This window comes from Hypanus sabinus, chromosome 24, assembly GCF_030144855.1.
Source record: "Hypanus sabinus isolate sHypSab1 chromosome 24, sHypSab1.hap1, whole genome shotgun sequence".
In the NCBI taxonomy this organism is placed as follows: domain Eukaryota; kingdom Metazoa; phylum Chordata; class Chondrichthyes; order Myliobatiformes; family Dasyatidae; genus Hypanus; species Hypanus sabinus.
In genome coordinates, this window is record NC_082729.1 from 21,753,263 (window position 1) to 21,777,885 (window position 24,623).

A 24,623-nucleotide genomic window follows, 5' to 3' on the forward strand; every position below is an offset into this window, starting at 1 on the left:
AAATGTCCACTTCCCACATCGAATCCACACCCCTGAGGTGGCCTGTCCCATCCCTCCCCGGTTCATCTGTCCCTGAAGGGAAGTGCCAAATCTTGGCTGAGGTCTCGATTTGTCCCATGTTTCAGGGGAAGGCTGGGTGGGTTGGAAATAGGTGTCTATCTGCTCCTTTTGTGAGCTGTGAGGGAGGGGTGTGGGTCTTCTCGTTTAAATTCTGATAGGACATACGCTCTAATCTGTACACGCCTGGGTGTCGAACTCTGAGTACAATACTGGTCCCAACATATTGATACAGCTATCAAGGCAAGACAACTACCATACTTTATTTGGAGTTGGAAGAGATTTGGTATGTCAACAAAAAACTTCAGTGACTTCTTTCGATGTGCTGTGGAGAGCATTCCGATAGGCTGCATCACTGCCTGGTTTGCAGGAGGGGGGCGGCTACTGCTTAGGACAGAAGCTGCAGAGGGTTATAAATTTAGTCAGCTCCATCTTGAGAACTGGCCAACAAAGTACCCAGGGCTTCTTCAAGGAGCGGTGTCTCAGAAAATCAGTGTCTATTATTAAGGACCCCGAGCACCCAGGGCATGCCCATTTCTCACTGTTACCATTAGGTAGGAGGTACAGAAGTCTGAAGACATACACTCAGTGATTCAGGAACAGCTTCTTTCCCTCTGCCATCTTATTCCTAAATGGACATTGAACCTGTACATCACTTATATTATTTCTGTTTTTGCAGGAATTTTAATCTATTCAAAATTACATGAATTTATCTATTTTTTATTATTTTTTTCTTCTATATTGTCTTTTGAATTGAACCGCTGCTGCTAAGTTACCAAATTCCACGACACATGCTGGTGATAATAAACCTGCATGTGTTTATAATAGTCCAGGCAATTTTCTGATAAACGGTTTAAGCATCTTCCACAGAGTAACAACAATAGTAACCAGATTATTTCCAAAACAATGGATACCACGGTAGCATAGCAGTCAGCATGACATTCCAGAGTTCAGAGTTCCATTCTACTGCTGTCTGTAAGTGGTTTGTACGGACATTTGGCTCTCATTATCTGCGGATTCCACCTGTGTGGATTCAACCAACTGCGGATCAGGAAAACCCGGAAGTTCTCTGTCCAGCACTCGTCGTTTGAGCATGTACAAACTATTTTTCTTGTCATTATTCCGTAAACAATGCAGTACAGCAACTATTTACATAACATTTCCATTGTATTAAGTATAAGTAATTTGGAGATGATTTTAAAGTACAAGCACGGGTTATGAACGAATACTGTTCCTGAATCCGTCTTTAAGTCGGACCAAGTATGTCTGGTATTATTTAGCGTCAGTCATATGTTTGTCTTAGTATATAGTGTGTAGTTTACCTTTTTATGTATATAAAACACTTAAGAAACGTATGTATTTCAATAATTTAACCACTGTTTTGCTTAGTAATGTAGCTTTCATTGGGGGCACAGCCTTTCACATGCTCCATTAAAATTGTTGACCGACTAACCTAACGCTTTTCCAATGATCGATGGCGTTTCACCTCTTTCTGATTGCTTTATTACTTCCACTTTATATTTAATTGTGATAGTGATTATTTTCTTGAACAGAAACACAGGGGATTCAAACCTGCGCCGGTTCTTAAAGTCCACCGCACTGAGACAGGTTAAATAAGGTCCTGAGTTCTGCTGGGTCCTAAAGACCATTGCACTGAGCTAGATTATGTCCAATGTCCTGTGTATGTTACTCAAAATGGCTTCTTTGGTTTGTTAAGAGTAGGAATGTCTGATAAGTGTTTCTCTCACAGTAGTTTAGCTTCAGACTTGCTGATATGGGGATTGTATTGATTTGTAAACTGATGGGGAATGTTATTTTGTCTTGTGAGGCTGGGAGCTTGGGGGGTTTTTGCGGGTTTTCAGGGGAGTCGGGAAGAAGACACCGAGGAAGGTGGATGTGCGCTGCACTGCTTGGTTGACCATCGGGGGTGGTCCCAGGTGCGAAGACGTGGAGGTTGGAGGAGAGTGATGAGGGGTCGAATAGTTCGATGGTTGAGCTCCAACGATGTGCACTAAACTGACTGAACTTTGATAATTTGGCGCCTTTTGCTTTTTCTTTTTTCATATATATTGCATTGCCAGTTCTCTTTTAGTTTTAGTAAAATCTTTAAAGTGTATTTCATAACGGTATCTGGTGTGAATTTGATACTGTGTGTGTGCGCGAGGAATAAACTTGATTCCCACAGCACCTGCGTGTACGGGAGTTGGGGGTGGTGTGTGGCTGGATCTCATTTTCCCCTAGACATATACCAGCCTGTTGGGTGAGTGTTACATTTGTGGGGTGCTCGTCCCGGGATTGGATTGTCGGGCTGTGGAATCGCACAGGCAGCAGTGTGGAGATCGACAGAGATAAGATTGTTAACTCGTGCGAGTTGGAAGATGTACCACTGCAGTATGCCTGTGTAGTGAGTGGAGTGGATTTTCGATTTTCGGGAGACGCGTTAGTGTGGGGATCAAGTTTGGTAAAAGGTATTGGGCAGATTGAATTGGTAGCTAGACGGTGTGGTAAAGAGGTGGAGTCTAGCTGTGTGTTGGTTCGTACGAGTGCTGACGTCAGGACGTTGGAACTGCCAGCGACGGTCAGTGTTCCGGGGGAGGCGGGGCCATGGGGGCTCCACACCCTCTCCGAGGATGATGATGAGACACCGCAGGAGGAGTTACAGCTAGAGGTGGCCCCCAGAGAGGTGCCCGGCACTAGTAAAGGGAGGTCGGAGGCGTGACTAGGCCCTGCTCTCCAGGTAGGGGGGAAGCCTCGGAGCTGGCAGCCGCACTTAACTCCCTGGTGGGTGTGGCTGAGAGGCCACGGCTGAAGCTGTGGGTGTTCTCTGGAGCCAGCCTACTCCGGATGGGGAGGTGGACTATGAGACCTGGATCGAGCATATGTCTTGGATGTTAGAGGAGTGGCCAGGCTCGGAGGAGGAGAAGAGACAGCGATTGGTGGGCAGTTTGAGGGGTTTGGCAGCCAAAACAGTCTGGGAGTTGAAAGCTGAAAAGCCTGGGGCTTCAGTGGAGGAATGCATAGAAGTTTTGGTGGAAGCATTTGGGTTGTCAGGGGAACCCTGGCTGCTTTCAGCAGAGTTTCAACGCCTGGAACAACGGAGAGTGGAAAAGCTCTCAGAGTACATATTTCGCATGGAGGGGATGCTTACGGGGTTGCGGTGCCAGGGGGTAGTGAAGGCGCCTGGCGTGGATGAGTCAGATATTCAGTGGCTCTCTGGAGGAGGACAAGGTGGCGTGGACTATCCGGCAGGCTTATAGGAAAGGCCCCCGCCATTGTTCGGGCAAGTGATTAGAGAGGTGCGGGAGGAAGAGAGAGCGTTGGGGCGGAAAAGGGGCGCGGGCCTACGGCAGCGATCCTCAGCGATACAGGAAGTGGTGGCTGGATGGAGGAATGACAACCCACTGGGGAGTAGAGAACCCCCTTTGGAGGGGAGGGACAGGGGAGGTGCCCACTCCCGGGGGCGACCAGTGCAGTGGATTGGGAGCAGGAGGGGTGGCAGGCAGCGTGTGCTTTAACTGTGGGAAAGAGGGGCATTTCAGGTGGGACTGTGGGCGGCCAAGGATGTGCTATAGCTGTGGAGAGGAGGGACACTAGGTGGGATTGTGAGAGACAAGTACTCCCGCGGAGGGCATGCTCCCCTGCGACTAAGAAGGGAGAGGTGTCGGGAAACTTAGGAGAGGCTCAGTGAGGGAACGGACTGGAGCCTGTGGAGGAACACGTTCCCAGAGATCAGCCAGGGGACCACCGCGTGCCCACGCCTTTATTTCGGATGGGCTGGTAGGACCCCGTGCCAGTGTCTGCCTATGGATAGAGAGAGTTTACGTGAAAGCCGTTCTTAATGCGGGATTGCAGGTGACCTTATTGTACCGGAGATTCTACAACCAATATCTAAAGCATTTGCCCGTAACCCCATTTGACGCCCTGCAGATTTGTGGTGTGAGTGAGGGTGACTACCCATACGATGGGTACCTATTGGTGAGATTGGAGTTCTCGGAGGGCGATGTGGGAGTGTCTGAAACTATTGAGACGTTGGTGTTGGGGTGTCCTGACCTGGTGGAAACCAATGGTGCTGCCCTCCTGGTGGGGACTAACCCCCGTTGTGCGACAGCTCCAGGGAGCTTGTAAGGAGAAAGTGGGGGAAAACTTTCTGGAGACCCTCCTGGTGCATCCAGAGTTTTGAGCGGTGTTCGAAGAAGGGGTAGCCTCTCAAGGAGTGTAACTGTGGGACAGTGTGGTGTACGCAGGCGAGGCCCGAGGTGATTGGACCAGGGGAGGTAGCACTAGTGATGGGGACCCCCAGATTCCCCGGAGTGCCGATGGGCGAAGCCCTGTTAGTAGACCCCCCGGACGATCTTGAAGGGGAGACATGATTTCCGGCGGGGGAGCTGGTGAGGTCCGAAGTGCAGAGACCAGGGGTGGTACATGCGAGGCGTATAGCCGTAAGTGTCAGGAACACTATAGCAAGAGAAATCACCTTGAAGAGGGGAATGCCACTGGCACATCTGTTCCCGGTGATGGTAATGTCGAGCGTACCATTGAGGACCCCGACCAGGGAGGGTTTGGAGCATCGAAGGGAGCTGACCGCTGAAGCCTTTAACTTCGGGGATTCCCCTGTGTCGCCGGAGTGGAAACGTAGGCTAGTGGAGAAGATGCTGAAGATGGAAGCTGTTTTTTCTCGGGGCGAGTTTGATGTGGGCTGCTCCAAAAGCACTCGCCATATCATCCGGGTGACGGAGGACACCCCGATCTGAGAGAGATCACGGCGGCTGGTTCCAGCAGATGTTGAGGATGTGTGGCAGCACTTGTGCATGTTAGACAATAGACAATAGGTGCAGAAATAGACCATTCGGCCCCTCGAGTCTGCACCTCCATTCTGAGATCATGGCTGATCATTCACTATCAATACCCAGTCCCTGCCTTGTCTCCATATCCCTTGATTCCCCTATCCATCAGATATCTATCTAGCTCCTTCTTGACAATCTTCTACACCGTCACATTCTTTTTGAGGACAAGAATATTCTTTAAGATTTTACCTTGCACTGATATCAAAGCAGGTCTTTCTAATGCTTCTTATACACCCCTAAACTGAAATGATAAGAACTGACATTATAAACTCTCTAAGTTTCCAATGTAGCTTTCTTGACTTATTTTGTCCATTGTTGTGGCTTTAAGTAATTTTGAATTGAGCTATATAGTTAGTGAAATAAATAGAAAGTCTTCTTTCTCAAAATCACTGGTAGAGTTACTCAATTCTTTGCAACTTACGACTTTCTACCTTGACCCTCATTTTAGTAGGTTGCAAGAATGACAGAAGAGAAGCATGGCCGGAAGACAGACACACACACGCACACGCACACGCACGCGCACGCGCACGCGCACACGCACACGCACACGCACACGCACACGCACACACACACACACACACACACACACACACACACCCCTACCTCTGCAAAGGTTCTGAAAATCAAATCTTACTTTCACAATCCTTTTCACTTTCAATCCACAGACAAGATATGTAGAAGGGCAGCACAATGCAGGAGTAGGTAATGCTTGAAAGAGGAACGTTTATTCTATGTAGCATAGGAGAATGAAGGGGTATATAACATTATGAGTGGTATAGATAGAGTAGAGCTAGAGATCATGGGTTAAGGGTGAAAATTGAAATGTTGAAGGGGAACATGAGGGCAAGTAGAGCTGACAGTGGATGCAGATTTGATTTTAACATTTAAGAGAAGTTGGAATAATTACATGGAAGAGAAAGGGAGTGGTTCAGGTGCAGGACTAGGTAGAATAATAGTTGGGCATGGACTAGATGGGCCAAAGGGCCAGTTTCTGTGCTGTAGTGCTCTATGACTGGGTTCAGTACATGTGGGGCAACGGTCAGCGCAGCACTATTGCATCTGCAGGAGCTCAGATCCTGGGAGTTTAATCCTGTTTGGGAATCCCACTGATGGTCTTCCCATCCTTCCATTGTTTGTGGATTATTAGCAGAAACACAAGAGGTATTATTCTAACAATGGCAGGCAGTCCAGATTCAAATTCAGAGTCGGAATTTGGGACTCCCTGGTAAGCACAAGTTGGCAGATCGATGGGCGGTCAGCCCCTATGTAATATAGAGCCAGATGCTGAATCTAGCAGTTTACCGGGTGAAACCTCAGGATGGGAATGGGCCTATCAAGGTATTCCATTGGAATCACCTGCTGCTCCTGGGTCAAGCGGTGGGGGTGGACAAGAAGTGAGAGTGAGAGGTTGCGCCTAATACAAGGACTCTGCGAGGGCGCGAAGCGAAGGAAGAGGCCGCTGCTGAAGAGCTGAGACGGGTCCTTAACCTGGGATTGGATACCAATTCGGAAGATGACGACTCAGATGAGTGGCCCCTGTTCCCATTCGCTGGTGCTCCAGTACCAGAAGAGGAGGCTCCTGGCCCTTCCCATACTGAGTTGGGTGAGAGGAGGGAAGGTATTGAGGGTCAGATGGAGAGGCAACCAGTGTTGGGAGGGGAGAGAGAGTGGAACCCAAACGTGAGCCGGAGGGTTCTCAGGTGAGGGGGTAGCCCCGTGAGGGAGGGGGTGAGGGTCTGTCAGGTAGACCTGGGGTGTCCGAGGCAGCGGGTTCGCAGGTGAAGAGGGAGCCCAGTGAGGCGGAAGGGTCGGCAGAAGGGGTACGGGGGTCTCAGAGAAGTAGGCGCCTCCCGGAGCGGTTGACATATGTGGTACTAGGAGAACTGAGTGTGATTTCTACTGCTCTGGGTAGTTATGTCGCTGCTTTCTACCCCTGGGTTGGGTTTTGTGTGTTGCAAGAAGCTTTGGGGAACTCTGGTAATGTCATGAGGGTATGACATTTGCTGGTGGGGGGAGAATGTACAATGTCCCGTGTATGTTACTTAAAATGGCTTCTTTGGTTTGTTAAGAGTAGGAATGCTTCTTTGTCTGGTATGTGTTTCTCTCGCAGTTGTTTAGCTTTAGACTTGCTGATATGGGGATTGTATTCATTTGTTAACCAATGGGGAATGTTATTTTGTCTTGTGAGGCTGGGAGCTTGGGGGGTTTTCGCGTGTTTTCAGGGGAGTCGGGAAGAAGACGCCGAGGAAGGTGGACGTGCGCTGCACCGCTTGGTTGACCACCGGGGGTGGTCCCAGGTGGGAAGACGTGGAGGTCGGAGGCAAGTGACGAGGGGTCGAATGGTTTGATGGTTGAGCTCCCAAGATGTGCACTAAACTAAATGAACTTTGATAAGTTGGCGCCTTTTGCTTTTTCTTTTCTTTCATATATATTGTATTGCCAGTTCTCTTTTAGTTTTAGTAAAATCTTTAAAGTGTATTTCTTAACGGTATCTGGTGTGAATTTGATACTGTGTGTATGCGCGAGGCATAAACTTGATTCCCACAGCACCTGCGTGTACGGGAGTTGGGGGTGGTGTGTGGCTGGATCTCATTTTCCCCTAGACATATACCAGCCTGTTGGGTGAGTGTTACAATTAAATAAGGGACTTGAGCATCCACGTTTTTTGCTGTCTGTTGGGGGTGGGGGGGGGGGGTGTGCTGGAACCAATCCACTGCGGATAAGGAGGGCTGACTGTACATACGTAATGGGTTTCCTCCGGGTGCTTTGGTTTCCTCCCATGGTCAAAAGATGCATTGTTTGTAGGTTAATTGGTCATTGTAAATTGTCCTGAGATCAGGCTTGAGTTAAATAGGTAGGTTGCCAGACGGTGCAACTTGTTAGGCTGAATTGACCCAGACTCTCAAATGTTCCAGAGATTGCCAGGTACAGAATCAACTGCATGCCTTCAGGCTCTATCAGAGACTCACCAGTACAATATGAACCCCACACTCTCACTGATCCAGAGACTGACAGGTACAGAATGAGCCCCAAACTCTCACTCTATATCAGGGACTGACAGGTACAGAACAAATCCCACTATTACTTTACAAGAGACAGACAGCTACAAAGAAACCCCACTCTCTCGCTATACCAGGGACGAGCTGGAACAGAATTTGTAGATGGGTCCTGATTTCTGGAACCTATTCAAAGGGTACTGCTGAAATCGTCATCCGCCTTCCTGTTACCACCACAGTAAATCCAACAGTTACCTGACCCTGTCTAATGTCTGCCCTTCCAGAGTTTACACTAGAGTGTTCCTTCAGAACAGATTTCAAATATTACCCCACCATTCAAGTACAGTAACGTCTGTGATTGCATAGTGTTGTTTTCTCACATTTTAACCCACGCGACACAAGTATCATCTGATCCTGTGGTCCCACTTTTTGTAGCTGGAGGAAGAATGAGCAATGACATCCTAAGCCTCCGCAATACATTCTCCTTCCACTTCCTTCAACAGTCTAGAATATATTTTATCCAGTACTGGGTCTTGTCATTTTTAATAGAGCGTATGCCCACTAGTACTCCCTCAGTTCTCAGACCAATGTTTACCTGATCCACTAACTAGATTTATTATCACTGACTGATATGAAGTGCTGGAAGATGAGAATCATACAAATAGATTACCACTAGTCAGTGCTGGGGCTGTAAGGCTTCTTTCAGTGCTATAAACATCTCTGAAACTAGGAATCTAGCTGCTATCAGCAGCTCTTAAGGGAATAATTTATTTGAGATACAGCACAGAATAGGCCTTTCGAGCCACGCCACCCAGTAATCCCTTGATTTAATCCTAGCCAAATCACACGATAATTTATAATGACCAATTAACCGACCGACCTGTATGTCTTTGGACTCTGGAAGGAAGCTGGAGCACCTGGAGGAAACTCACGTGGTCATGGGGGGGGGGGGAAACATATACACTCCTTACAGGTGGGATTTGGATCCAGGTTACTGGTACTGTAAAGTGTTGTGCTAATCATTATGCTACTGTGCCTTTCACGTAATCATAGTTGCTATCTGTCTTGTCTCCATACAATGTGGGTTATGCTGTATAAGAAATTAATTTTATTTTGTAGATCGTTTCTTTCCCCATACTTTTCTGCAAATTTGCTTTTTGCCTCTTACCCTCTCCACAGCTGCTACCTGAGCTGCCAGCTGTTACCAACACTGTGTTTGTTCCATGTTTCTGACATTTCAGTTATCTTCAGTCTTTTAGTCATATAAAATCACCTGCAGTATTGTAAAGAGCAAATTGGTCTGACAGTTAATTTTTTTCCCCAATTTCTTCAATGTTTTATCTTTTCTGAAAACATAGATGAACCATTACAGGAAGGATTTGGAAAATGTGCAGGAATTTACCAGGATGCAGTGTATGGACTGAGGGCATTTTGAACAAAGTTGTGTTATTCTCCTCAGTGCCACAGGGAAATGTGAGGGCTGATGGAAGCTTAAACAGTTATGAAAAGCATAATAGGGCAGTCAGGATGTGCTTCCCAGGTAAAAATGTTAAACATCAGGAAACATGCTTTTATGGTTCGAGGGGGCAAGCTTAAAAGTGGCAATTTTATACATTGTGTGCCAAATGGCCCAACTAGTGTCGGTACTGTTTCATGGTGCTCGCATTAGAATATTTCCCTTTGATGCCCACAATGAAAATTCATATTTCCTTCCTAATGAAGGATCTCTGATGGAAATGTTGACTCTTTATTCCTCTGCATACATGCTGAGTTCTTTCAGCATTTTGTATGTGTTACTTGTATTTCCCTTCCTTGGTTGCCGACTTTACACCAAAATGTCCCTGTGCGCAAAGACTTCCCTGCCAGATCCCTTTCAATTGACAGTTCAGTCTGCCCCACATCCCAGCTGCTGTCTGTTCTTCACGTGGAGTCCAGCAGCTTTTCGCCGGATTGTGTGTGCTGACGGCAGAGAACGCACACGATCCCCTACATTGTTCCATCAAAAATGGGCTTCTGTGGGCACGGGGAAGTGGCGAAGTCCACAGAGGGAATTGTAGCTGGGTGGAAGTGAGACTTCCACCTTGGGCAGTGTAACTGAACTGAAGTGTAGTGAGGTTGGCTTGTACTTGCTGGAGTGTCAAAGAATGAGAGGTAATCTAATGGGCTTCTACTTTGGTTTGCAGGTCGATGTGGAGAGATGAAGAAAGTGGCGAATGGCGAACTGCTCCTCGTTCACTGCCATTCCCAAGTGTATCTGGAAGTGGACTGATAGAGTCTGGTGGTCCTGACTACTCATCCTCTGTGGGTTGCTTCTCTTCCTGCCAGCCGCCAAGGGAACAGTAAGTGTCTTGCCAGTGCCCTACTACACTGGCTCCCAGCCTCAGGTTCAGATCCCTCATTCTCTCTGTAATCTCTTTCCATTTTTGCAGCCTCACAGCTTTGCTTTCTTCAATTTCTGGCACTTTGTGCATCGTTGCATTCCTTTTCAGATTGGAAGTCTCTGGCTAGTGGTGGCTTGTAGATATACGGGCTGGGTTCCTGTTGTTCATGGCCACTTTATTAGATACCTTCGGTAGCTGTAACCCATTCACTTCAAGTCCTGATGTCCTGTGCATTCAGTGCTGCTTTCCTGCACATCACTGTTTTTAATGTGTATCTCCATGTCAGCTTGAACCAGTCTGGCCATTCTCCTCGGATCTTTTATTGAAATAAATTCACTCCCTTTTTTTGTTTTTTTTTGCACCATTAAAATAAGAGACTGTTGTGTGTGAAAATCCCAGAAGATCAACTTCTGAGATATTCCAACCACCCTTACTGGCACCAACAGTCCATCGATGGTCAAAGTGACTTGGACAACATTTCTTGGCATTCTGATGTTTGGTACAAACAACAACTGAACATCTTGAACACGTCTGCATGCTTTTCTGCCACGTGATTGGCTGATTTGATGTTTACGTTAATGTGCAGCTTTCAGGTTGCTGTGTACAACCGCAGAATCAGGATATATTGTATATGTTGATGAAACTGCAGTTGTTGCTGCCTAGCATCAGAAGGGTAGATTCAGCTGGAGAGGGGGCAGAAAAGATTTACAAGTAAACACAAAGTACACCGCAGATGCTGTGGTCAAATCAAGATGTACAAAAAGCTGGATGAACTCAGCAGGATGGGCAGCATCCAAGGATGTGACTAGGAGCAGAGAGTTTGGGTTAGAAGGAGAGACTGTGAAGCCTCAAGTTTTTCCCAGAAAGTAGAAAACTGAGGGGTTCCCAACCTTTTTTATGTGATGGACCAATACTATTAAGCAAGGGGTCCATGGGCCCCAAGTCGGGAACCTGTTGTAGAAGTATACAAGATCTTGAGGTGCATGGTCAGTTGAGGTCATTTTCCCTGTTCAAGGCTGTCTAACACTGGTGGGCATGGATTTCTGGTGAGGGAGAGCAATATAAAGCAAACCTGGTGGGGGCAACTTTTTCCACACAAGGTGGCAGGTCTGTGGAATGAGCTATCACTGGAAGTTGAAAAGGCAGATATACCTTCAACATCTAAGGCATTTAGACAGGGATGGGTATGCTTTAAAATGATATAGGCCAAATACAATCTGATGAGACTAGCTGAGGTACGCTACTTTGTCAGCATGTTTTAGCTGAAGGGCCTGCTTTAGCGCCATGTAAATTAAATTCTCTATATTGCGCAGTTAAACCAAAGTAGGGTGTACACAGTGAATGGCAGGTTCCTGGGGAGTGTTGATCAAAACACACTTTGTGCGTTTCTGCCTCCTCCACCCCCCTTTGGCAGCTCATTCAGATACCAACTATTCTCTGTGAAATATTTACCCTTCAGATCCCCTTTACAACTTCCTGTCACCTTATAACTATATCCTCGAGTTTTAGACACCCACACCGTGGGAAGCAGTCTGTGGGTATGTAACCTATGTATGCCTCGTAATTATATCTACCTCCATGTACCCACAGCCAACTTTGTGCCTGGCATACCAAGCATTTAATATTCAATCTCTCCTGATACAAACCCTCCAGTCTGAGGACTACCCTTCTGAATCTTTTCTGTATCCTCTCAAGCTTAGTCACACCTTTCCTGTTAGAACTCATAAAATACATTGTGGCCTTAATTATTTGTACACTTACAACATGAATTCACAGCTCCTGTTCTCAAAGCCCTAACCAATGAAAGGCAGCGTGCCAAATGCCTTCCTCATCATCATCTCTACACTTTCAGAGAATGATGTACTCCCCAGTCTCTCTGTTCTCCACCACTCTTAATTTACTCTGTACATCCTGTCCGGGTTTAACTGATCAAAATATGCTGCACATCACAATTGTCAGAGATGAATTCTACCTGTTGTTTCATCTGATTTAGGTCGTGTTATAATCTTTTTTTAACCTTCACTGTGCACTACACCACAGACATGGTCTCATCTGCAAAAATGTTCTCACCAAATTGACCAAATTGAAATGGTTAAAAGGTTGTTCAGCAGTAGGAGAGTCAAAGCGTTACAGGGAAAAAGGCAGGAGAATTTGGTTTCAGAGTAATAATAAATCAGCCATGATGGAATGGCAGAGCAGAGTCGATGGGCTGAATGGGCTAATTCTGTGCTTATACCTTATTTGTCATCCAAGTAAGACAAAAAGATATTTGAGCACAGTTAGGCCATTCAGCCTATTGAGTCTGCTCTGCCATTCCATCACGGCTGATCCCAGATCCCATTTACCAGCCTTCTCACCATATCCTTTGATGCCCTGATCAATCACAAACTCTCAACTTCTGCTTTAGATATACCCATGGACTTGGCTTCCACCGCAGTCTGTGGCAGAGCATTCCACAGATCACTACTCTCTGGCTAGAAAAAAATCACTCATTCTCTCTGTTGGTCACCCCTCAATTTTAAGCCTGTGTCCTCCAGTCCCTTAATATTCTGTGTCAACATGTGTTCCCTTAATCCAGCCATCTTTGCCCTTCACACAGGAACCTGTTGTCCCTGAACTTTCCCCATCTCGTGCCACATCACACATGGTAAGCACCACTTTACCCACAAACAACTTCTAGCAATCAACCTGTGCAAATTCCTGTGTAAATCTTGGCCACAACTTTTTAAAACTAATGATGTTTAATTTTCTGATCCCAAAATACTGACATCTCAGTCACTGCTTCATTTCCCAACAGGAGGTTCAGTGTTACACCTTTTCTAGTAGGATCATCTACATGCAGATTGGGAAAACTTTTTTGAGGAATTTCTGTTCGCCCGAGCTCTATGAACTGTGGCAGTCCAGTCGATATGGGGGAAGCTGAAAACCCTATAATCCTTTTAGTTATCTGCATTCTCCTGACATATTGGTGCCTCTTATGCTGACTGATGGTATAATTATAATACAATCCCATTAAAGTTGTCATCCCGTTCTTATTTAAAAGGTCAACTGAATAACATCACTGGATAATCCCCAAGAACACCTCTCAACATCAGTTATGTTCTCCATGATCAAAACACATTTCTCCCACCTTTCTTACCTTTATCATGCTTGTAGCATTTGAATAATGGAAATGAGTTGGCAATCAACCCCTCCTGTTGGAGCCATCTATCTCTTTTCTGTCTGTCTATTGTCTTGTGCATTCATTATGGCTCATGGTAATTTGTCATGTGGGTCAGGGCGTGGCAGAAGCCAGTGAGTATAGTTACATATTTACACTGTCCTTGTTAGTTTAGTTGAGAGGGATGGGATGGGGGAGGTGATTTTTTTTTTGTGTTGACTGCTTATTTTGTTATTTCACTTAATTATGCTAATTTGAATGCAAATAGTCTTATTTCACTCATTTAGTTTAGTTTTTTATTCCTATAAGATCTCTCATCTTTGTTGGTTTCATAGTAAAGGGTCAAAACAACTTCTTTCAACTTGGAACTCAGTTATTCGGGAGTGTATCATAAGGTGTCAATACCCATACTCAGTCTTTCAGTGGTTTTGGTTTGTTTTTAAGAAACCGCTACACCGCAAAACAGATGCACCTAGGTGCAACTTGAGTAGCAGCAGTACTCTCAACGGATATGATTAAATATTCCCATTTCGGCCTGACTCAGCTGAAAAGTACAACTGTTTCCAAGATTAGTGCAGTCAATAAAGATGTCTTATTGCGTTTAAATGAACTATCGCTGCTTAAAACTGACGGAAGCAATACTGATTGTGATCGGAAGCGCCCACCTAAGATACCTTGGAGAGAGCGCGGGTGTAGAGCGGGGTTACAAGTATGTTTAAGGAAAAGGGGTTTTAAACTCCCTATACCAACTATCTTGCTGGTGAATGTGCAGTCACTGGTGAATAAAATTGATGATCTCAGAGCTAGGGTGTTGAAACAGGCGCACATTCGGACCCCGTGTGTCCTTTGTTTCACTGAATCCTGATTCACCCCTTCTGTACTGGATGTAGCAATTCAGATTGACATATTTACTATTCACGAAAGATCTATAGAATCTCTTAAAAGCAGAGGTGGAGGAGTATGCTGCATGAATAACTTTTCTTGGTGCAAAAATATATCAGTGCTGTCCCAATTCTGCTCGCCAGACCCACAATATCCAGCAGCTAAGTCCTGTCTTTTCTACATACCACGGGAGTTCTCTGAGGTCAGTTTGGTAGCACCTTACATTCCACGTCAGGCCAATGTCAAGGAGGCTTTAAATGATCCAAGCAATGGGATTAACATGCACAAAACAGCATTTCCTAACGCCTTCACCATCGTTTTGGGAGATTTTAACCAGGCCAGTCTGAAAAAATCACGAAGCAGCTACCATCAACAGATCATTTGCAATACCTGAGAAAACAACACACTGGGCCATTGCTACACCACCATCAAGAATACCTACAGTGTAATTCACACCCTCACTTCCGGCAGTCTGATCACCTGGCTCTACTTTTACTCCCTGAGTATAGGCAGAGACTGAAGACTGCAACACCAGTAGTGTGGACCAAGAAGATATGGACAAAGGAATTGCAGGAGTGCCGACAGGACTGCTTTGAACTGGTGGACTGGACTGTATTCAGAGATTCATCTTCGAACTGGGATGAATATGGTTCAGTTGTTACCGACTTCATTAAAAGTGTGGATGAGTGTGTGCCTACAAAGATTTACTGTATGCTCCCAAACCAAAAGCTGTGGAACAACCAGGAGTTATGTCATCTCCTGAAGGCTAGATCTGTGGCATTCAAGTCTGGCGACCTAGGCCTATACCAGGAAACCAGGTATGATTTGCTGAGGGCTATATCAAGGGCGAAGAGATAATTTTGAATGAGGTTGGAGGCGACATCAGATGCACGGCAACTCTGGCAAGGTCTCCAAGACATTACTTCCTACTGAGTGAAACACAATCGTATGAATGGCAGTGGTTTTTCACTACCACAATGCCTTCCATGCCTGCTTTGAAAGGGAGAACACAACTACAGCTGTGAAGATCCCTGCTGCACCTGATGACTCTGTGATCTCTATGACTCTGTGAATCAGTTCATAGTTGAGGTTATCCATGCTGCTTCAACAGCCTGATGATTCAATGTTAATAACTGTTTCAGTTATGGACGTGGTGGTGTGAGACCTGAGGCACCTGTACCTCCTTCCTGCTGGCAGTGGTGAGAAGAGTGCATGGGCTGGATGGTCTTTGTCCTTGCTCATGCGCCAATTTAATCATTACTTAAGTACCCCTATATCAACTGCCTCTACCATCAGCCCTGGCAGTGTATTCCTGGCTAAGGTGAAATACATTCGTTCTGTACTGGCCAATTAAATCTTGGCAAAGAATACTGACTGTCTAACTATACCTCACAAAATTTTGATAACTTCTGTCAAATATCCCTTGAGGCTCTGCCACTCGAGAGGAAATGGCCCGTTTGTTCCGCCTTACCTCACAGCACATCTCCTTCAAACAAGGCTGCATCATGTAAACCACCCCCACACCCTCTCGAAAACCTACACATCCTCCCTATAGCAAGGTGAGCGGTGCTGAACATTATACTCTAAATGTAGCCTAATCAACTTGTAATAATCTCAAAGGTAATATATAGTGACATATACAGTCGGCCCTCCTTATCCGCGAATTCCGCATGCGTGAATTCAACCAACCGCTAATCACGAAAACCTGGAACAGCTCTTCCAGCACTTGTTGTTCGAGCATGTACGGACTTCTTCTCTTGTCATTATTCCCTGAACAATGCAGTATAACAACTATTTTACATAGCATTTACATTGCATTGGGTATTATAAGTAATCTAGAGATGATTTAAAGTATATGGGAGGATGTGCGTGGGTTATCGTGGACCGGGATCGAAAAAAAATCGGACGTTCTGTTACTAAGTAAGTCGGAACAGGTATCTGGTATTATTTAGTGTCAGTTAGTCAAATGTTTGTCTTCGTATATAGTATATATTTTACCATTCTATGCATATAAAGCACTTAAAAACGTATGTTTCAGCGCCGCGCTTGGGAGGGGAAATTCCCGAGTTCGATCTAGTGTCAGATCGCTCCCAAGTGCACTCTCCGCTGTGCCTGGTTGATGTGGAGGATCAAAAGCCCAAAACCCAATAATTAACCACTGCGTTGCTTAGTAATAATTGTAGCTTTCATCGGGGCACAGCCTTTCTCACTTTATTCTTTAAAATTGTTCCGATCATTGACCGACGTAGCCTAACGCTTTTCCAATGACCGATGGTGTTTCACCTCTTTCCGAACTCTTTATTATTTCCACTTTACTTTCAATTGTTATCGTAATTATTTTCGTGAACAGAAACACTACGGATTCAGAACTTTGCGGCCGCGTCTTAATATCCACCACATTGAGACAGGTTGAATAAGCGACTTGAGCATCCGCGAATTTTGGTATCCGCAAGTGGTCCCAGAACCAATCCCTCGCGGATAAGGAGGGTCCACTGTACTTTGATAACTTGGGTGGGAGGGTTCAGATAAACATCTACCAAAGGAGGTGCAAGGTGCTCCTTCCCACTAGCCCGTTGGTCACCCTTGAGCGAGGTGCAGCACCTGCTTAGAAATCCCCCCCCCCCCCCCCCCCCCCCATCAATCAGGGTCTAGTGAAGCTATGGGAGCAAGTGGTGGATGGTTGTGTGATTTGTCCCAGTTACTTATAAATCCTGGTTATATGACCACCGATGCTTGGCAGACAGTCACTGAAGAGTATTGATCGTGATCGGGATCATCTGTCTTGTAAAGACATAGTCTAGAAGCAGGCAGTGACAGACCACTTTTGGAGGAAAATTTGCCAAGACCATGATTGTCTACATCATAACAAATGTACTTTAATTTATTTTAACTTCGACTAAAGCTGTAACCTTATTTCCTGGTGCTTGAACTGAATGCCTCAATTAACGAAGGTAGTCACTGTATGCACATTTTTACCAGCCTATCCGTGTGTGTGGCCACCTTAGGGAGCCTTGTAGCTGGGCTGCAAGGTCCATCTGTTTATCAATGATAGCGTTCCTCCCACTAACTAATGGTCTTCATATTGGATCTCCCAATATACAGACCTTACATTTATCCAGATTAAACTCCATCTGCCTCTTCACCCATATCTGCAACTGATCTATATCCTGTTGTATCCTTTGGCAATCTTCAATGCAGTACAGAATGCCACCAATTTTTGCGTTCCCTCTGCTGCTGCAGCGATGTATTGCTGCTCCACTGATGTGCACGTTAGGCCTGTTTGTGTGTTTGTTACTCCACAGATTACCATGTATACATAAAATATGCATATTGGGTTTGATTTTTTAAACAGAGTCCGGCACATGTCCATTTACATAATGTTACAATGACCCCAAAGTGCACTGATTTACATACTGCTCCACCTCCGAGAAACACATCCTCAGCGTTAAGTGGGGTCTGAGTGTATTTTCTGCCCTGGTGCCAAGTTGTATTTCCTTTCCCCAGTCGCAGATTTTGTACTGAATGTCGTGTGCAGCTTCTGTACGCCATGGCTATCCGCTGCAGGTCATCTGAGAGCTCGCTGAACTCACCTCCTGAGCTGTGTACAGGGTGTCATGTGATGCAAAACCACTTTCAAATTTGTGGCTATTTTTGTGCTGGCATCATTAATGCTATTCCCTTAGTGATGGGCCAGTACAGGCGCAGAATGGTCGTGAGGTCCATGGAGTAGGGTGCGTACTGGGCTTTGGGGATGGTGGTTAGGCTGCACTGCGGGTGAGGCTGCAGAGACTGAAGTGCACTGTGGTCAGTGTGTACTTGCTGGGGTTTCAAATAATGAGAGGTGATATGATAGGTGTCTCCTGTGGTTTGCAGGTTGATGTGGCGAGGTAGTGAAGGTGGAGACTGGCAAGGCGGTGAAAGTGGCGACTGGCGAGGCGATGAAGGTGGCGACTGGCGAGGCGGTGAAGGTGGCGACTGGCGAGGCGGTTCAGGTGGCGACTGGCAAGGCAGCGAAGGTGGCGACTGGATCAGAAGAACTGCTCCCCGCTCTTTGCCCTTCCCTTCTGGATCTGGAGCAGACAGTTGGAATCGAGGTGCTGTGGCTGCTCCTCCACTATGGGCACCGGCTTCTTCTCTTTCTGCCTGCCGTCCAGGGAACAGTGAGTGTCTTGACAGTGCCTTAGTACACTGGCTCCCTGCCTCAGTTTTCCCATTCTGATCCTTGGTCACCCCCTTAATCTATCGGTAACCTCTTGGGTCCTGGCTCCCTCTCACAGTTATGCTCTCCAGATGTTTTTCAAATTAAAGTTTATTGTCAATTCAACTGTTCACATATATACTGCAGACATTTTTCTGGGCCAAGGTACCAGTAACCTGCACAGCACAATTAATATTACTACGAAGAAGTTAACAAGTAAAACATATTCCAGAAGATTGACATTTTTCATAAAGTGCATTTATGACATAAGTTAAACATAAGTAATTAAAAGTTGGGCGGTGGTAGGGAGTTTAGTTGTCTCACGGTTTCGGGAAAGATGTTTCCCATCCAGTCAGACTTCGTTCTGCTGGTAGGGTGTCAAAGATTTGGGATGGGTGGGAGGGTTCCTTGACAATGCTAGCCCTGTGTAAGCAGTGCTCCTGATAATATCTCGGATAAGTGGAAGAGAGACCCAGTGTTCCTGTAAGCAGTCCTTGCACTTATCTGTAGCGCCTTGCGGTCAGATGCTTTTCAATTCACATACTGCACAGTCATGCAGCACCACCTCCTCTCTGCATGCCATCTTGTCTTTGGTGATGAGGCCAACCATTGTGTCATCAGCAAGTTTGGTTTGGGCTGGAGCTATCTATTTTTACATCCCTTTTTAGATTGGAGGCCTGTGGCTGTGTGTTAATGATTTTGATGAGAATGTAGATGCCATACTTAATACATGATAGATAATTAGTGAAGATGATTGCCGAAGCTCACAACAGGAAATAGACTAATTAGTAATATAGGCAAGGATATAGCATTTGGAATTTAACCCAGACAGGCACAAAGTGAAGTATATTGGTGATTTAAATCAGCATAGGGGCTACATGGTAAATGTCAGAGCCGTGTGTGTGTTGTAAAACCAAGAGGGGCAAAGAGTTAAAAGTGTATAGTTCCCTGAAGGCGGCAGCAACAAAGATATTTGTTTGCTTTGCGGCCTTCTTGAATGTCTTGTTACTGTTGCGCAAGACATTCTTGAGGTTGCACTTGGTGGAACGTGTGCAACTTTGATCGCAGAGGCTTATGCTGGCTTGTCCTTGTAGCCTTAAAGCTGTAGCGTTAACCATACACTTGGTGATTAAAATAGGTGTCCATTTCTATGCTGATTCCCCTTCATTACTTTCCTAGCTTCCTGCATTGTCCGAGGATACAGTTAATGTGCTCCTGGGGATTCAGACACTGCAGAGTGCTCTCCTCTGAAAGGCTGTAATCTGTGCCCGCGGTAATCCCACACTCCCTCCGGCTGATCAACTTCATCATCAGTGCATTCATCTTCATCATTGGTACATTAAAGTAGATTGTTTCCTCTTCCACCCCTCTCATGTCAAGGTCTCTGCCTGTCCTGCCCAATGGACTGACCTCATTGTATGTGAGGATGTGCCTCCCGACATCTCCATTACACAGTCTCCCTTGTTTAGGACTCCCCCACCAAGCTTTTTTGCTCTTATCAGTTCCATGAATCACAGTCCAGTGTCAGGTTTGTACGGGTCTCAGTCCTTGAGGTGGTCAGGTTGTGTTGGTATTTAATGGTGGAATAGTGCTTGGTGTGTATAGGTCTGTGTTCATTGCACAGTGTGGAGAGCTTTTTTTTTGGATCTTTGTCCTTATGGTTAAAGACTTGGTGTTCTAAAGTTCATTGTATATATCATCCATTGCTGTCTGTTCCTATACAGAGCAGTATGGTGGGTTTATATAGCTACATCCTTAAGCTGCGGCCTTGTGGTTTGTACACTCTTAATCTTTGCAGTGTAGTTCTGTGTGATGTATCATTCTGTGTCCTCAGACTACTGACACTTGTCTGCACTGCCTGGAGCTGTAATGTTGTGTGTCATTTCAGTGCTGAAATTATCTTTTTCCTTACAATCCATTGCAGATTTGCCCTGCTCCTTGTACAGTACCCCATGTTGTAAAGACCTGTGTCCTCACATTACCACCAGATCACATGGGAGCAGGATATCACCAGGCTGCTCCTATGCCCAGCAAATTGTCGTTACTTGGTGCCAGAGCATGGCAAAGTTGCTCCCTACACATCCACATTTTAGAACTACTAGAATCATTCTGTTCTTCAAAATCCTAAGTTCTCTGTCTTTAAGAATTATTAATGTCATTCTGTTAAATATTCTTGCAGGTCTGGCAACCTGCCATCCTCCGGGAGCTGATCTCCCAACCCAACTCGTGGACCCTGACAGAACGGACCAGCGAGGCCTAGGGTGGGTCCGGCCAGGTCGCAGCCGGCTCCGACCTCAGCGAACCCCTGCTATTGAGACCCGACTGCCGGAAGAAGTGGCCCGTGGATTCACTGGAATGAAGACCCGACTGCCTGGAACACCTGATGCTGACCCCAGAGGCTGGTTCTACCAGGGTACCCGTTCACCCGAGACAGGTGGATTTGATGCCCGAAGCTCAACTTGGCGCGAAGCCCGAGGCCCAACTCGACCTGTGGGGGTCGAGGCCCAAAATGACCGGAACCAGCAGATAACTCGGAAGCGAGGCAAGAGGGCAGGGCTGCAGGCGAGACTGAAAACTCGTGGGTTCAAGACCCCCCTCCCCAGCATAGTACTAGCTAACGTCCAGGCCATCGAGAACAAAGTTGATGAACTAAGGTCCAGACTGACCTCGCAAAGAGAGCTGAGGGACTGTTGTGTGCTTTGTCTTACTGAAACGGGTCTTACGTCCGATTTGCCTGACAGCGTCATTCAACCTGAGGGCTTCTCCATTCACCGGATGGACTACGCGGCATCCTCCGATGAAAATAGAGGCGGAGGGGTCTGCTTCTTAATCAACTCCTCATGGTGCTCGGATGTGAAGGTTCTAGCGAGCGCCAGCACTGCAAACTTGGAATATCTAACGGTGAAGTGTCGCCCATTCTACCTGCCACGAGAGTTCACTGTAACTATCCTGACGGCAGCCTATATCCCACCTCAGACAGACACGAAACCCGCACTTGATTCGTTATGCGCTGTGATTAACAGCTTTGAAAGAAGATACCCAGAAGCCCTGTTCATTATTGCCGGACACTTCAACCATGCCGACTTCAGAAGTGTGTCACCACATTACTACCAACACGTCTCCTTTGCCACCAGTGGCCCAAACACCCTTGACCATTGCTATACGACCATCAGAGAGGCTTATCGGTCCATTCCTCGTCAACACTTGAGTAATCCAGCCCACCGGGCTGTGTTCCTTATCCCTGCGTATAGACAGAAAGTGAAACGAGAGAAGCCAGAACAAAAACTGGTACCGTGCTGGTCTGAGGAAACAAAGGAGATTCTACGTGACTGCTTTGAGTCGGTAGACTGGAAAATGTTCAAGGACTCGGCTGCCAGTCACGAGGAGTATGTCACTACCGTCACAGACTTTATCACCAAGTGTGTCGAGGACTGTGTACCAAAGAGGACAATTACTGTGTTTCCAAACCAGAAACCATGGATGAACGAGGAGATCCGTTCTCTTCTGAGGGCTAGGACTGCAGCATTCAAATCAGGCGACCCTGTCCTTTATAAGAAAGCGAAATACGACGTACGTAAAGCGATCAAAGAAGCCAAGAGACGGTACCAGTCTGAAAACGAGTCTCAGTCTGGCCGTCAGATGTTGCAGAACTTGCAAGCTATAATGGGTTGCGATACAAAACCAGAAAACAGCACTAACAACAGCACATCCCTTCATGATGTACTTAAGACCATCTTGGAAAGTTTTGAACAGAAGGACACGGGTATGTCCCCACCCGTCATGTCAGACTCCAGTGAACCTGAATCTACAGCCAATGATGGTGACCATTCTGAGAGTGAACCTGTGGAAAGCATCATCCCCTGATGATGTCCCTGTTTGTGTCTTTCGATCTTGTGTGCATTAGCTGGCAATGTTCAAAGTAAAATTTATTATTAAAAGTTGGTATATATACGTTATAGATTTGTGTTTTCTTTTGCAGGCATTTACAGGAAAATACAAAAACTGGAATTTATGACAAACTATACATTAACAACCGATTTGCTAAAGAAGACATTATATAAATAAAAATAAGACTGAGAACATGTTGTAAAGAGTCCTTGAAAGTGAGTTTTTATGTTATAGAATCAGGTTTAATATCACTGGCATCTGTTGTGAAATTTATTAACTTCTGAGTTCAGACTTGCCATGAGTGAAGTTATTCATGCCACTGAAGGTTGTCGGGTAATAACTTCCTGGACTTGGTAGTGTGGGACCTAAGGCAAGTAAACTCAGTGCTGATAGTAGTGAGAAGAACGCCTGCCCTAGTTGGTAGGGGTCTTTGATGCATGCTGCTTTCTTGTGGCAGTGCTCCATGTAGGTGTGCTCAGTGGACTTCTCAGCCCAGCTCTGCATTCTCTCAATGTTTTGTAACCTACAACAACTTTCTACACTATCCACAACACCACTAATGTTCACATTATTTGCAGACTTTCTAAACCACTGTTCCAATGTAAATGGGCTTTGCTTGTGATGGACTGGCTAAAACCATTACATTCTGTAAATTTTTCCTTTCCAGGGCTTTGGTGTTTCCATTCCAGGCTGTGATGCAACCAGTTAGAATACTTTCCACTGTGCATCAATAGAAGTTTGTCAGATTTTGTTGTGACATGTTGAATTGTTGAAAGTTGACTAACTGTTGTGAATTCTTTGGGAATTCTCTTGACTGCTGTTTCTAGGAATAATCCTCTGATATGATGATGCGAGGGAACTTAAAGGTATTGGACCTTTCCACCTCCGAGCCCCTAATGAGAACTGGTTCATAAACTTCCGGCCTTTTCCTCCTGTGGTCAATAATCAGGGGTTTTGATGAAATGATTTAATGGGCTTCTGTTGTTTGCAGGCTTAACTGGTGAAGGAGGCAACTGGATCGATCAGTTGAGCTACTCTTTGCTCTCTTTCATTCCGACGTGGATTTTAAAGTGAGTCTGGTGGGCCTGACTGCTCTTCCACTATGGACATTGGCCTTTTCCTGTCTGCTGCCCTGTGAACAGTGTCAGTGTGTTTTTGCAGCACTTCCCTGTCTCAGTATTCCCATTCTCATACTTGGGCTCGCATACCCCCCCTCCCCCCCCCCCCGGTACACAGTGTCTCACCTTCTCCTGACCTAGTGCCTTCTCACAACTCTGTCTCCTCCCTTCTTATCTTCATATTACATATTTAGACTGCAGGTCCATGACCAGTGGTGTCTTGGTGGGCATCTGTGCTGGTTTTTATGACAATGATGTCATCATTTGGAAGGGTGTGCACATTTCAATAATAAGTTTGTGGATGACACCAGAATTGATGGTATAGTGGACTTTAAGGAAGGTTGTTTTAAGATACAGCAGGATGTACTGTGCATTAACTACAAAACTGGGCAAGGACAGGTAGAAATTAATTCGAAATGCAAAGTATTGTGCTTTGGCCAGTTAAACCAGGGCAAAAGATCACACGGTAAATGGTGGGCTGTAGAGTATTGCACAATAGAGATACCTCAGTAGATTTCATGAAAATGCTAATGTAGTAATGAAACTGCTTGACTTTCCTTGCCTTCGTTGGATGTATTAGTATGTTACAACTGTGCAAGATGTTGGTGAGATTGCACTTGGGGTATTGTGTGCAGTTCAGGTCAGAGGAAGGATGTGACTACTGGAGAGGGTGCAGGAAACATTGACAAGGATGTGACTGGGGCTGGAGGGCTTGAGTAGATGGTCTGCAGGGATTTTGTAGATGCTGGAAGTCAAGACAAAATGCTGGAGGAATTCAGCAGTTTGGGCAACATCGATGGAAAGGAATAAATTGAGATTTTGGGCTGAGATTCTTCACTGAGAAGGAGGAAGAGTGCAGAATAAGGTTGAGGGAGGTGAAGCTAGTGGATGGGAGAAGAGAATAGTGAGAAGTTTGGAGATGACAGGTGGAAAAGGTAAAGGACTGAAGGAGGAGGAATCTGAAAGGAGAGAAGAGTGGACCATGGAAAAAGGAAAGAGGCACCAGGGGGAGGTGATGGGTGGGGAATGGAAGAAGAGGAAAGTGGGACGAGGAAAATTTGCCAGAAGTTGGAGAAATTGATATTCAGGTTATCATGTT

At 45.9% G+C, this 24,623-nt stretch overlaps 1 protein-coding gene across 3 annotated transcripts in view; it reads left to right on the top strand.

The window, feature by feature from the left end:
* Window positions 1-22,474, top strand: part of LOC132380556 (uncharacterized) — a 32,740-nt gene extending 10,266 nt beyond the window's left edge. For all 3 annotated transcript variants that reach the window (XM_059949452.1, XM_059949454.1, XM_059949453.1), the window contains 3 exons: window positions 10,081-10,236; window positions 18,194-18,480; window positions 20,698-22,474. In XM_059949452.1, coding sequence (XP_059805435.1) covers window positions 10,081-10,236; window positions 18,194-18,480; window positions 20,698-22,382 — 2,128 coding nt within the window. In that variant the 3' untranslated portion in view covers window positions 22,383-22,474. The remainder of the gene's footprint in view (window positions 1-10,080; window positions 10,237-18,193; window positions 18,481-20,697) is intronic.
* The last annotated feature ends 2,149 nt before the right edge of the window (window positions 22,475-24,623 follow it).